Raw genomic sequence first — 13748 nt, forward strand, 5'->3', positions numbered from 1 at the left:
AAATGTGGGTCCCTCGGCACATGTTCAAACTCTGTTCTTACTCTAAAATAGTTCATAGACATCAAAACCTTCTCAAGAAAACAGTTCTTTAGCATAGCTTCAACACATTAATCCTTGGAGATTATAAATGCCCTCCAGACCGGTGGTTTTCTGCAGGCGTATTCTCCAACATGTCCTTGACACAATAATAGTGCATCAGTTGTGGATTTATACTGGACTGGCCATACATACGTCATTCCATTCTATGAGTTGTTCCATGATGTTTCCCCAACGTTACCTGCATTATTGTGGAACGAAACCTCACTGGAACATTTTTTGTGGTATGAAAGGATTTGGGTTTCAGCAAGAAGCTAGGGGACATACACCGATTAGAGAAATGAAGCAATATTCCTACCCCATAACTTTTGCAGGCACAAACGGTACAGAAAACTGGATTGTGATACCATCATGAGCACAAATAATCAAGAATGCAAAACGAAAAGGCTCTCTGGAGGTGTCCAGAATGGTGTCATCTTGCCTTTCATTGACAGCTGTTTGCTAATGAAATGCCCAGATTGTGTCCATTCTGAGTGTCCTAGAAAATGCATTTTGTACAATGACGCTTGAGGTCTATCCATGATGGATGATCAGGAAGACACACCATTGTTCTTATGCTATGGTAATACCATACTGTCGTGCCATCATTGCAGACGGTGTACAGTCACCTAAGTCCATTCTACAGAGGCACAAAAATTGCACCTGCCATGTCAAAACTTCTAACTGACTCTTCTAGGAAACCTGAGCCTTTTTTCAGCAGGGGATGAGTGTGGGTGCCTTTGAAATGTATATTCATGTGAAAGGAGGACTTTAGAAGGATAGGTTTTGCAAAGGAAGAAGCAGCTGAAGGAGAGAACTATGCAATAAGCTATTTTAAGATGCACCAGGAAAGCTTATAATAGCCAGATACATTGACTATACATACATAGACCATGTACAGAATATTAATATTATACATCTAAGGCCAAAAAAAGATGGATATCTTCATGGAACATATCACTGGTATTCTTCAGTTTCAATTACTCAGTGACACTACATATTTTAGCTGCAGTTTCATGCTAAATGATACATAATAAGAATGCATGACAAAAGTGTAAGAAGCTTTTCTTTAAAAAAAAATGCATTAGTAATTCCTTAGTGGCCAGTGTGGCACATTTTAAGAAGACATTATTATTTGGTAAGTTAATAAGAAAGGCCTTCCATTTGTATGGCACAATTCACCCTAATTATTTGACAGCATTCCAGCTCTGCCCAAAGCCATGCCCATAAGTTTATTCCCAGCTGTTAATGGCTCTATTGAGTGCATACAAGCCAGAGCAGGGACAGAAGAGAGAGACGGCTTTCACCCGCCACAGAACAAGGCCAAACGACATGAAATGTAGCATTTGTGCATTGTGCACAGCTCACACCCTTTAGCATTTTCATGTGGGGGAAACCCCACACGTATTATAAATAAAACCTTTGAATGATGGTAGTGGGAAATTTGGAATGTAAATACAAGCTGAATTTATAATGAATTTAGCCAGCATAGCTCTAGGACTGTGCCATGCTTGTCTGGGGACCAGTCATAGTTCATGCAATATTAGAAGTTCATCTGAACATTTTAGCACATTGATTTGCTTGGTTTTGCATAACAAGAAATAAAAACAATACACACCCCAGCATAAAATTTAGGAGATTTTGGGGCACTTAATGCTGCTCTAGTGACTGAAGGGAAGCAACTATGGCTTTTATGAGTAGCCTGGTTGGGAGATCATTAGAAGATCTGCAATATTATATATTTAATATATTAGAAAGTTGGCCCAGGTTGGATACAAAATGAAAAAACTGCACAAAGATTAATGGCTCTTGAGTTGAGTTGAGTTGAGTTGCAGTTGAGACAAGATCTGTTTAAAAGTTTTTAAAAAGGATAACATACCCGTTGATTTGGGGAAATACAACTAATCGTGGTTATATAGTAGTTAAATATTTTGAATTTTATATTTGAAAGTGTCTTGTGATTGTTGCAAAAAACAAAACCAAACAAAACACTGACGATTTGTCCTTTGTAAAGGTAAAGGGACCCCTGACCATTAGGTCCAGTCGTGGCCAACTCTGGGGTTGTGGCACTCATCTGCTTTATTGGCCAAGGAAGCCAGCATACAGCTTCCGGGTCATGTGGCCAGCATGACTAAGCTACTTCTGGTGAACCAGAGCAGTGCACGGAAACGCCGTTTACCTTCCCACCGGAGCGATACCTATTTATCTAATTGCACTTTGACTTGCTTTCGAACTGCTAGGTTGGCAGGAGCTGGGACCGAGCAATGGGAGCTCACCCCGTCACGGGGATTCGAACCACCAACCTTCTGATCAGCAAGTCCTAGGCTCTGTGGTTTAACCCACAGCACCACCTGTGTCCCTTTGTCCTTTGTAGTTAGGTACAATTAGCAGAGTTTGAAATATCACAAATGCAGCTCTACTCCTCTGCACAGGAAAATCAAACATGACTGGTAAGTTTCTAGCTTTCCCTTTATCAGCTGGGTCAACTTTTCTCTGTTCTCTGGGAAACAGGTTGACTTTTATCTGTGTTATATTTACCTTAAATGTTTTATTTAAGGTATTAATGCCCAATTTGTTGACACATGATCATCTGTATTCACCTAAGAACACAACCTCTAAACCGTGGGTCCCTATGACTCCCTTACAGAAGCACTGTTTGATTTGAAGGCAGGTGCCCTTTATGATATGAGAATAAAATTCATTACCTGCCCATCATCAGTGTCATGTACGGAGCCGCATTCCATCAGTTTTCCATTCTGCGTATAGTCTTGACAGTGAGAATGGCATGTGTATTTGCAATCTGAAACATAAAAGGCATGACACAATTTAGATAACATATCAGTGCTGTTCATGTTGCTTTGAATTCATAGAATTGTCAAGATTCCTATCCTGAACAGCAGCCTGTGCTCTGATTCTGAAGAGTGAGGGGTAGCCAATTATGTTGGACCAGTAACACTGGACGCAGAACAGCCTTAACCAGCCTAGGCCCCAGCATCATAATTAAGCCAGTGCCAAATCCTATTAGATTGGGGACCCTTGACCCAGAAACCCTTGAATTGGGTCTGCATCCTTAGAGTCCGCATCCCTTGAAGAACCAGCTCTCTTCATGCTATGGACCCACAGCCTCATGTTGTCTGGTCAGCATAGGTGATAAGTTTGGAGGGAGTAGTCTAAGACGAGGAGGAATTTTAGGCTCCAAGTCAGAGACCTGTCCCTTTAAGGCCTTCTGCTCCTCAAGGAAGAATCATAGAACTGGTTCTGGAGGCATAAAAGTATTTAGTCCAGTCCTAGACTGTGTGGGAGCACTTAGCTCATTTGGAGCTTTCTATGGTGCTGAAAGGACCCATGGTCCTCTTGTTAAAGTCAGGATAGGACAATAATGCAACCTTATGATTACAGTTACTGTAGTTTGGGGTGTTTCCAGAGGCTTGTGCCTGTAAATAAATTGTTGTGGGGGGACCCAGACACCATTATTGCAATCAATGTGTCAGTTACCAATATAAGTTTTCTTGTGATCTGAAGTTGCTGGGAGGGAATAGAAACAATAAAGGTAGCTAGAGGCAGCCTTGAAGGTTTCGAGGCATTTTGTAAGGAAAATACCGAGAGGTTTGAGGCATGGACATTTGGCTCAACAGAACTGGTTTTTTAAAAAATATTATGGCAAGAAGAATATAGACTAGGCCACAACCAAACTGAAGCTCACAGTCATGTGGAAACTGAAAATCATGCTGAGGCTGCCCAACCTGAGGAAAAGAAAAGCCCTTTAGGACAGTGACTTTTTGAAATAGTAGAAATACACCAGCCTATTCATGTGGTCTTCATTGCTACCTCAGGCACAGCAAGATCACAAACACTGTAATGATAGCTGGAGATTGTGAATAACCATTGTAAGGCTTCCCATTTATTTTGTACTCATTTATTTTTATCATTTGAGCTGACATGTGTTGGGAAGTCAAATTAGAAAGCTGTGATTTGGTTAAACAATATACAATATGCAAAGATAGGGTAGCTGTCTTTCTAATCACATTAGGAAACTAGTGTTGCTATGGCTGTTTTTATTCTCACCATCAGTCTCAATCTGAGTATCTTTGAAGTTGTTCACATAAGAAGCTAATAATTTCTTCCTATTAAAGAGCACTGTGCTTTTGGGAGGGGGAAAAAATGAGGTGCTGATAATCATATACTGATAAAAGGTCTGTGGCTGCCAGTACAAAATGGCTGCCATGGGTGGCAAAAATAGCAAAGCCAGTACTCCTTATGACTGCTGTCATAAAAAACACCCTAGAAACACAACTTTAAAAAAAACACCCAACTTGTATAAATCCAATTTATGCTTTGTGTTCGAAGTTTCAGTAGTTGTTTTCCACTGTGTTTACTGGCAACAAAATTTTCTCTGTCAAACAAATTCATACCAGTGATGGAAATCTTAGATACAGGTGGGCCACAAAAATGGCTACGACAGACTGGAGAAGTTCTACCATATGCCTCTGAATCAAATAAGGGCCAAACCATTAAATTCATTGTGTGGTATTGTTTGCTACTATTTATTTCCATTTTAAATAGCAAGTGGGGAGCAATCAGGGTTGAACTGGGAGCTACATTAAAGTGCTTGCAGTCCCAATAACTCCCACCCCACCCTCAGCTGCTGCTTGGCCTGGCAGTTGCAGCTGGGCCCTGAGAGTGGGAACAATGCACAGTTAGTGATGCAGGTATTCTTCTACCACCATTCCCATTTGTTAGGAGCTTGAGCAAGTCTACAGTGTTTTTGCAAGGATGAAGAAAGGCAGCAAAGTGTATTTGATGAAGCTATAAGAAGGCAGAGAGTGAACAAAATACACATTGCAGGACCTACTTTGTATAGGCCTGTACTAGAACCACAGAGACCATAAAGCTGAGAAAAAGATAGCTGTGTGTGAAAGCCTTTAAAGAATTATTCTGCCCACTCCTAGAGTACTTATCAATCTAATACAAAAATTATTTGCGTTTGAAATCAAGCTTTGTCCAGTCTTAATTTCTCATTCTTCTTTTCCTGATAACATCTGAAAGATGCTGATCTGGAGGATAGCACAGGCTCATGATGGTGTCACTAAAATTTTACCAAGTATTTATAAAGGCATTCTGATCAGATTGAAGTTTTCCCGCAGCAATTCAGCTGGTGCTGCACATAACAAATCAGTTTGCTGTTTATTTACAGTATTGGCTTGTTTCTAAAAACACATCTGAAAAATACATGAGAAATAGATACAAAACAATATTTTAAGCTTTCCATTTTCAAACGATGAAGGGCTGCATGACAAAACATTACTTTCAATTCTGCCCTAGGGCAAATTAAATTTGCCTTATTTATACATAAAAAATTAGAATCCAAGGAGAACTAGCATAACGCTTGCAGCTGAAAAACATACAAATTACTTGCGGTCATGGTAGTTCCTTATATTCTGCCTGGAGGAACAGTGTGATCCTTTTACGGTGTTAAGTTGCCACCTACCTGCTCTCTGCTTTTTCTTCACCTCAAGCTTGATTTTGCTGGATAGTTTGTATATGGCTGTTCCCATCACAGAGCATCTACAAGGCTGCGTAGGCAAGCAGATCAACAGATGCTCTAACAAGCAGACGCAGATAATTGAGCTGTGCTGGATCTCATAAAACAACCAGGCTGCTGCTGCTCAAGAGAAGTTTCCATATTCTGCCAGACTTATTTTTCAGCCTTTGTAGCCCTACACGCTGAAACCTTGATTTGAATTAGCTAATTTGACTTTCAAATAAACATTTGTAAATGGAGGCTAAAGTCTGAACAGAACCAAAACAGGGATAAGCACATTGGATGTGGTATGGGCAGTGCCCCTTTCTTATATCTCTCTTGAATAAATTTTCATTTGAAGCCATGTTATATCTGCCGCTCAGCTAGACAACTCTGTGCCCCAACAATCATGAAGTGCAGATGGAAGGGTTTGTCACCTTCACGAAACATGTGACTGGTACTGTAATTTCTGGCTAGGCTTGTCACTGGTTGGAGCAGACAAAAGAGGTGCCTAGATTCAGTCACATATTTCACAGTGGAGAGGTGACAGCATCAATCATATTTGGCAATGCAGGCAGTTTGGTAGTGTGAGTGTGGTGCCAATGACCCACACACACTGACCCTTTGTCAAACCATCATCTTGCATGCTCAGGATCCAGTCTAGAAGGATGATCGAGGCACCTGTATTTGAAATGTGCAGTCTGAACCTCTGCACATTTACTCAGAAGCAATTCACACTGATGTCAGTAAGATTTACTTACACAGGCACACATGCATTGGTTGCAGCCTTACAATGCAACCCTATACATGCTTAGTCAGAAGGCCCACTGTGTCAATGGGGCAAGTTTTCATGCAAGTGAAGATAGCACTGCAGCCTTGAATGGGATTTGTCTCTCAAGAAAACTCAGAGGAGATGACGACATTGAGAATCACAAAAGAATCTATTATGCGAGCTTTCATTTTCTACAGTACAGTGGTACCTCGGGTTACGTACGCTTCAGTTACATATGCTTCAGGTTACACCACTAAACCAGAAATAGTGCTTCAGGTTAAGAACTTTGCTTCAGGATAAGAACAGAAATTGGGCTCTGGTGGCGCGGCAGCAGCAGGAGACCCCATTAGCTCAAGTGGTGCTTCAGGTTAAGAACAGTTTCAGGTTAAGTATGGACCTCCGGAACGAATTAAGTACTTAACCCGAGGTACCACTGTATAGGAATGCCTTCAGATTAAGATGCATACATTTTTTTCTGGTTAGAAAAAGTAAAGTGAGATTATAATATTCTGTTGGGAAAAACGTATTTGCATATGAATGTATACAGTTTTCTATTTTGGGGGAAGGGGATTTTTAAATATCTATTTAGAATACAGAATGTCTCTTTAGGATATGGATTCTAGAATATCTCATCTTTTTAATGATTTGAAATTTACCTGTGATAAACTGGCAGGACAACGGGGAGGAGGAAGAGTATCCCAGTGTGCGGTGTAGCCGGGACTGGGACACACAGGGACACAAGCTGGGAATGGGGAAGGAGAGGCTGGGGTTGGAAGTACTCACGGGTGATGGAGGAAGACAAGGAGATGGGGGTCTAGTGCACAGGAACCAGAGCAGCAGAACCCACCACCAGAGGGGTCCCTATCTCCACAAACATGGCATGCTCTGAGGCGTAGGGAGCAGCAGAACAGAAGCTTTAGGAGGCTAGGGCAGGCAAGGGCCCACAACCCAGCTCCCTAGCTGGCCACTAGCTCTGGGAGGAGGTGTGTGATTCCTCACCTGGAGTAGACTCAGGACAGGTGAGGGACACCTGCCTCATCAAGCCCAGATGCTGCAATCTGCATGCGAAGTATCAAAAGGAATTAGAGATGAGATGCTGTGTCTGCTTAACTGCCCATGTTGATGGACCTCAGCTTGGATGCTCCCAGACCGCAATGGACTGTGCTTTGGACTTTGGATATGTGGACTGACCCTGGACTGGGGACTTGACAAACTGACTTGCCGCCAGGTAGGCCAGGGCTTGACGACATTACCTAATAATACTATTTGATATGTTTTTGCCTACATAATCTCTACCACCCCTGTTTTTTACATTTCTTACTCCATGCTGTGCTCCTTTACAAGCTGCAGCATATAAATTCAATAAATGACTAATGATGATTATGGTAACAACAGCAACAATAACATGCTATGTTACCAGTAGGATATTCCAGTAGGAATGGGGAAAACATTTCAAATTTGCTATGTGGAGTTTTATCCCAGTACTGTTGTGTCACTGACTTATTCCATAGCTGCAGACACCTCCCTTTTCTATGTCTTTAGGGGAGCGAAACACAGAAAATGTCCAATAAAGAAAACTAATGAATCTTGCAAGTATGTAATTTCTTGACAGGGAGCAGGGGATAAGATTGGAAAACAGGCATCAGTAAACTGCTGTTTACCCCACTCTAAGAGTGAGCTGGTGAAATAGAGCCTTATATCACTTTCATTTTCTATCACAAATTCAATAATGTTTATGCATCTTGCATGAAGTCGAAAGCATTGAACAGGCCATTTTGTCAAATGGGAGTTGTCAAATTAAGGAAGAATTCTCACTGCTCCATATTTCCCTGTATGTGCTTGAATCAGACTTGTGGTGAAGTTATGGTCAAATAGGTTTTGAAAGCTTGGCACATTTTGCATTGTCTCAGATATCACTGCTGTGGGTTTTAGTATATTTACTTCAGTGATTATTCACTGACCCCTAGTGCTGAGTGTACAACATCACAACAACAAAACAGCATTCCTTGCTTAATTCTGTTTATTAAAATGGGTCTGAAGCACATCTTAGACTGGCAATCGGATTTAACAGGTTTGCTAAAATAATTTCTTTCCCATGTGACTCTTAGGAGATATAAAGCCCCAATGGTCTTTGTGAAACTTGCAGCATTCCTGTAAACAAAATAAGTTGCAAAGGCAAACACAGACACACAATAGTGATTAAAAGGTCCAGGTTCAGAACTGTCAGCCAGCCCCAAACCTGAGTCCTCTGACACTATATCTCTAGATAGCAAAACAGGGAAAGGGCTCAGAGCTGGGAAAGAAAAAGAGGGTGCACTTTCCTCCCTCGCCTCAGTATCTCCCTGCCCTCCAGAAACCTGAACAGCACTTCAAGGCTTGCAGCTATCTGGAACAAGAATATCCATTGGATGGGGGAGACACTGTAACACTGCAGGTCCCACTTGCGTTGACTGTGTTCAGAGCAACAAACAGAAAAGCTAGATAGAAAAATACTGCATCGGCGCAGTCTTGGAAAAATGTTCATGTCTGCTTAGGGAGAGAATCACACACCGAAGATAGCCTCGCACTTTGACACTTCAGATTTTCTCTCTGAAAGGTGGCAATTAACACATTTCTAGTTGGGTTTCTTAGTGGAAAAGAGCTCTGGGACTGCGCCACAGTGGCATGCTTTGCAGAAGCACTGTCAGAAATGGATGTTGTCTCATTGGCCACTGTGAGAACAGGATGCTGGACTGGGTGTGCCATGGGCCTGAGCCATGAGGCTCCACCTCCATCGTCCTGCCCGGATACTGAGGTCCAGCTCTGAGGGCCTCCCCTCACTGTGAGGTGTGAAGTTACAGGGAATCGGTCAGAGAGCCTTCTCGATAATGACGCCTGCCCTGTGGAACGCCCTCCCAGCAGATGTTGAAGAGATAACTATTTGACTTTTAGAAGACATCTGAAGTCAGCCCTGTTCAGGGAATTTTTTAATGTTTTACTGCGATTTTAATATTTTGTTGGGAGCCACCAAGAGTGGTTGGGGCAGCCCAATCAGAATAATAATAATAATAATAATAATAATAATAATAATAATAAAAACAACTTAGGGTGTGGCATAATACTTCATACATGCAGTGCCATTTCATAGTGGGAGAAATTGCTTGACACTGTGGGCAGGAGGGGAGAAGACGTGAATCCAGTAAATTCTTAAACTCTGGTGACAAACAACTTGGTTTTTCCATTCCATCAGAATCAGGAGAGGCTGAGCAAGTGTTGGACCACTGTCTGGAAGAAGTGATGGGCTGGACAGGGGCCAAGACACTGAGGCTGAATCCTGATAAAATGGAGGTGCTGTGAATGGGTTGTTCCCATGTCCAGGAATTAGGTGGACCTGTTCTGGGAGAGGTTGCTGAAGGAATAGGTTTGTAGTTTGGGAGTAGTCCTGGATTCTAACTTGTCACCGGAGTCTCAAGCGTCTTCTGTGGCTAGGAATATTTTGCTGTTCCTGGACTAGGATAGCCTGGCCTCAGTTGTCTGTGCTCTGGTGACCCCCTGCCTGGATTGCTGCTATGTGATCTCCCTGGGACTGCCCTTTAAGATGGTTCAGAGGCTGGAGCTAGCACACAATGTAGCTGCTAGACAAGTAAGTGGATCAGCCTGATAGAAGCATGTATCACTGGTCCTGAAAGCAGTGGCTGCCAGGGAGCTACCACAAAGCTACTAGCATGCAAAGCCTTAAATGGCTTGAGACCCTAAAAGAGTGCCTTCCCCAATATCAACCATCTCAGGCTCTACGACTGCCATGGGAGGCCCTGTTGGTGCTACTGCTGGTGGTGTCCCTTTGTTAGCATTGACCCAAGACAGGGCCTTCTTGGTGGCTGCTCCCCATTTTTGGAATCCTGCCTCCCTCGGTGAAGGGCATCTGTACTTTTCTTTATGAACTGTCAGAAAGAATTTGAAAACATTCCTGTTTACCCAGGCATTTGATGACTGAGCCTTTCTGCTCCTGCAACCTTGAAATTACTAGCTGTGAAAGTATGTCGTCATTTGTGAATGTTTTGAATACATCGCTGTGCTATTTTTAATTGTTCTTGCTTTAATGCTGATGTGTTTCCCACTCTGGGCTCCTTTGGGAGGAAAGGCTTGATATACGTTTAATACATAAATAAATGGGTTTTCTAAAATTATTAATAATGTGTAAAACATGGTGAGGAAGGCATTTCTCTCCTCTCATGATAGCACCTGGGGTCACCTGGCGGTAGGTTCAGGACAGGCTATGTTGACCAAATGCATAATGAATGATACAGTATTGACTCACAAAAGATGTGGTGGTAGCCACAAACTTAGATGGATCAAGTAAAGGATTAGGCAAACTCGGGAATGGCCATTGCTAGTATAAGCAATGTATCCCTGGTTCCAAGATGCTGGAAGATATCTTCCTTCCTTCCTTCCTTCCTTCCTTCCTTCCTTCCTTCCTTCCTTCCTTCGATATTAGCTTCCAGAAGAATCTTGCTGGCTGCCATATGAAGCTGAATGCTAGAGCAGATGGCCTTAATCCACCAAAGCAATATTCTAAGAATATATCTCAAAATAATGCATATGATCAGAATTCAGACAGGAGCACGATGAGCCCATGTACCCACTGCTGCTTGGGACAAGTGTTCCCTAAAGAACAGCTTTCAAGTCTCCATTCAAACTCAATGAGGAGCTCTTCGCTTTCTCTCTCTCTGCCATATGTGAAGCAGCAACTTCAGACATCTTGTAAATAAGTATATCTTTTTGCCCAGGCTTTCCCTAATACATAAGATCAGTCCATTTTTCTCTGTACAAATTTGCCGAACCCGGTTTTTTAATATGCTTTCATGCTATAGCTTTACTGCTGTATTTTTGTTTTAATGAAATTGTTACGGTGTTCATGTTGTTCACTGCTTAGATTTTAAAAAAAATATTAAGCTGTTTATTATCTATCTATCAATGGAAACGTGCTGGTTCGAAGAGTAAAAATCTTAGTAGGCCTGCTCAGACCCTTAGATGTGCTTCAAGCAACTTGACACAGACTAATTTCTTTCTGCTACAACACTCGTCACAAAACTGCAGGAGAAAAGGTATTAGTTTTGTTAAGAATACATAACTTCTCAATTTAAGTTCATTGCAGAGAAGAGGAAAAGATAAACTTACCAGAAGATGTGCAAAGAAGTTTGATTTTTCTCCTCCTTGGGCTACCCAGTGATTTGGGGAACCAATAAAAAAACTGTGCTATCCTTCTAATTGTTTTGTTGAAGTCGTTTCTTATTGCCATAGCTAAAGTCTGCCGACTGCTCTTGAGGTAACTGCACAGAAGTGCAGGAAGGAAGGAAAAAGCCTCAAATACCCACAACCCCATAAGATCGCCGTGAATAGAACCTCAGCCAGCATGTCTCAAGGCCACCTGTTGGTCCTAAATCCTCTCATCTACATTTAGTAAACTAGAGATCTCTATCTTTATATACAGTCACATTGCTATAACCAAACTGTATGGTACTACAGTGAGAGGAATTCATCAGTATCTTTACAAAAATGCTGTTTAAAAAACCATTTCCTGTAGTATTTTTCTCAGGTTATATATGATCCCAACATTAAACAGGTGTTTTCCTTACAGAAATTCGATCATCAAATCAATAGAGCATTCCTCCCACAATCTTATGAAGAGGGTGATAAAGATACCTTGATATTGTTACTATTTAGAATGAGGTGCTCTGTTACTAACATGTTTATTTGAAAATAAATCCTTTTCTGATTCTAAACTGTACTGCTGGTATCTATGCTAAAGTTCCCAATATGCAGTCTTAGGCTCAGTCTCTAACAAATCACTTTTGCTGACACTGAAATCCAACAAATGAATAAAAAATATATAGTGGCTTACTTTTGGCACCTCAAAATGAAAGTCTATAAATAAATGACATGCTTTTATATATAGATAAGAATGATGAATCTGTGCAACCGTGATGCTTATATTTTCATTGTGCTTTTAGATAATTATACTATTCTCATTAAACAAAACAGTGTCCAATTGAAAAGGATGCCCATATTTTTTACATTTGCTGCTGTTTAGAGTTTATTGCCTCCAGCTATCTCATTTAAATTGACATTTTCTTGGCTAAATCCAGACACAACAGTACACAAAACGTTATAGGAACGAAGATGTTGCATCAAAATTGTAAAATGACTTAAAAACATTTGTGTAACACAGTGCATAGTACTGATGTTTCAGGAGATATTTATGTTTCACTCCTCCATACTAAAACATGTAAGATATTTAGACCCCCACTTTCAGATATTTTTAACTTACTGCCTTTTTCCAGTCTGAATCTTGATAGATTGTATTTCCTGCATCAATGTGTCCTAGAAGACAAAGCAAACATTTCCACAGATATTCTTTTGTCTGTGTCTGTTTAAATATATGAGACAGATATCCAACAGAAATACTTTTTCCTAGTTTTCACTATGTTGCATGGAAGCCAGAAGGCATGTCGGAGCAAAATATTTTAATGCAACTGGGAAGCCAAGGACCACTGAAAACATAATAAAAGTTAGGGTGTTTTGTATCTCAACAGCTAGATTGTTTATTAAACTCATAAACTTCTTATAATTCCATGATGATTTAAGATGCTGAGTATGACCCATAATACCTTGAGTGATGTATCTACATGTGTTGTTTATTCAATTAAGATCTTAATTCTTGGCTAGATCCATACTCTACACACTGTGAAAGCAGGATAATAGACTTGATGGGTCTTTAGTCTTATCTAGAAAAGGTGTCTTCTTATATTTTAAATTCATTATTTTAAATTAAAAATGAAATGTACAACTTTTTTAAAAAAACTTTTTCAGTGATAACTTTGGATATCCCTTTGTTTCTTTGCAGAATATTGGAAACACAAATGACTGGAATTTCTATGATGGAATTGGAGAGTTTAAAAATGTAGGATGTGGCAACGTTCAGGCAGACTTGTTCCCAAGACTTGTTAAAGACAAATGCTAGTTTCAGTCATATTGTAGCTGCGAGATTAAGATAAAGAACGAATATCAGAAAATGGAATGCAATTTGGCTGTTTTATTTTCTAGGTCACTTCTGTGTTTTCTTCACTCCTCACTTTCCTCTGTGGGCCCCTAGTCTTGTGCCATGCCCCCCCCCCATTTAAGTGATTTTCACCTGTGGAATATCCTGGGGGCCCCCAGGGAGCCACGTGGCCCTCAGTTGAGAAACGCTGCCCTACCAGATGCATGGTTTTATTTGGTGACCTAAGCGGGTGGCGCTGTGGGTTAAACCACAGAGCCAAGGGCTTGCCGATCGGAAGGTCGGCAGTTCAAATCCCCGCGCTGGGGTGAGCTCCCGTTGCTCGGTCCCTGCTCCTGCCAACC

At 41.2% G+C, this 13748-nt stretch overlaps 1 protein-coding gene across 2 annotated transcripts in view; it reads right to left on the bottom strand.

The window, feature by feature from the left end:
* RASSF3 (Ras association domain family member 3) overlaps nt 1-11745 on the bottom strand; it is a 56481-nt gene extending 44736 nt beyond the window's left edge. The window contains exons 1-2 of one of the 2 annotated variants that reach the window (XM_079994380.1): nt 11526-11745; nt 2781-2875 (exon numbers count right to left, since the gene is read on the bottom strand). In XM_079994380.1, coding sequence (XP_079850506.1) covers nt 2781-2875; nt 11526-11730 — 300 coding nt within the window. In that variant the 5' untranslated portion in view covers nt 11731-11745. Of the gene's footprint in view, nt 1-2780; nt 2876-5563; nt 5646-11525 lie in introns of those variants that run through there. The other variant, XM_079994381.1, reaches the window with a different exon arrangement.
* Nucleotides 11746-13748: the final 2003 nt, after the last annotated feature.

Source organism: Podarcis cretensis (assembly GCF_951804945.1).
Source record: "Podarcis cretensis genome assembly, chromosome: 10".
Classification (NCBI taxonomy): domain Eukaryota; kingdom Metazoa; phylum Chordata; class Lepidosauria; order Squamata; family Lacertidae; genus Podarcis; species Podarcis cretensis.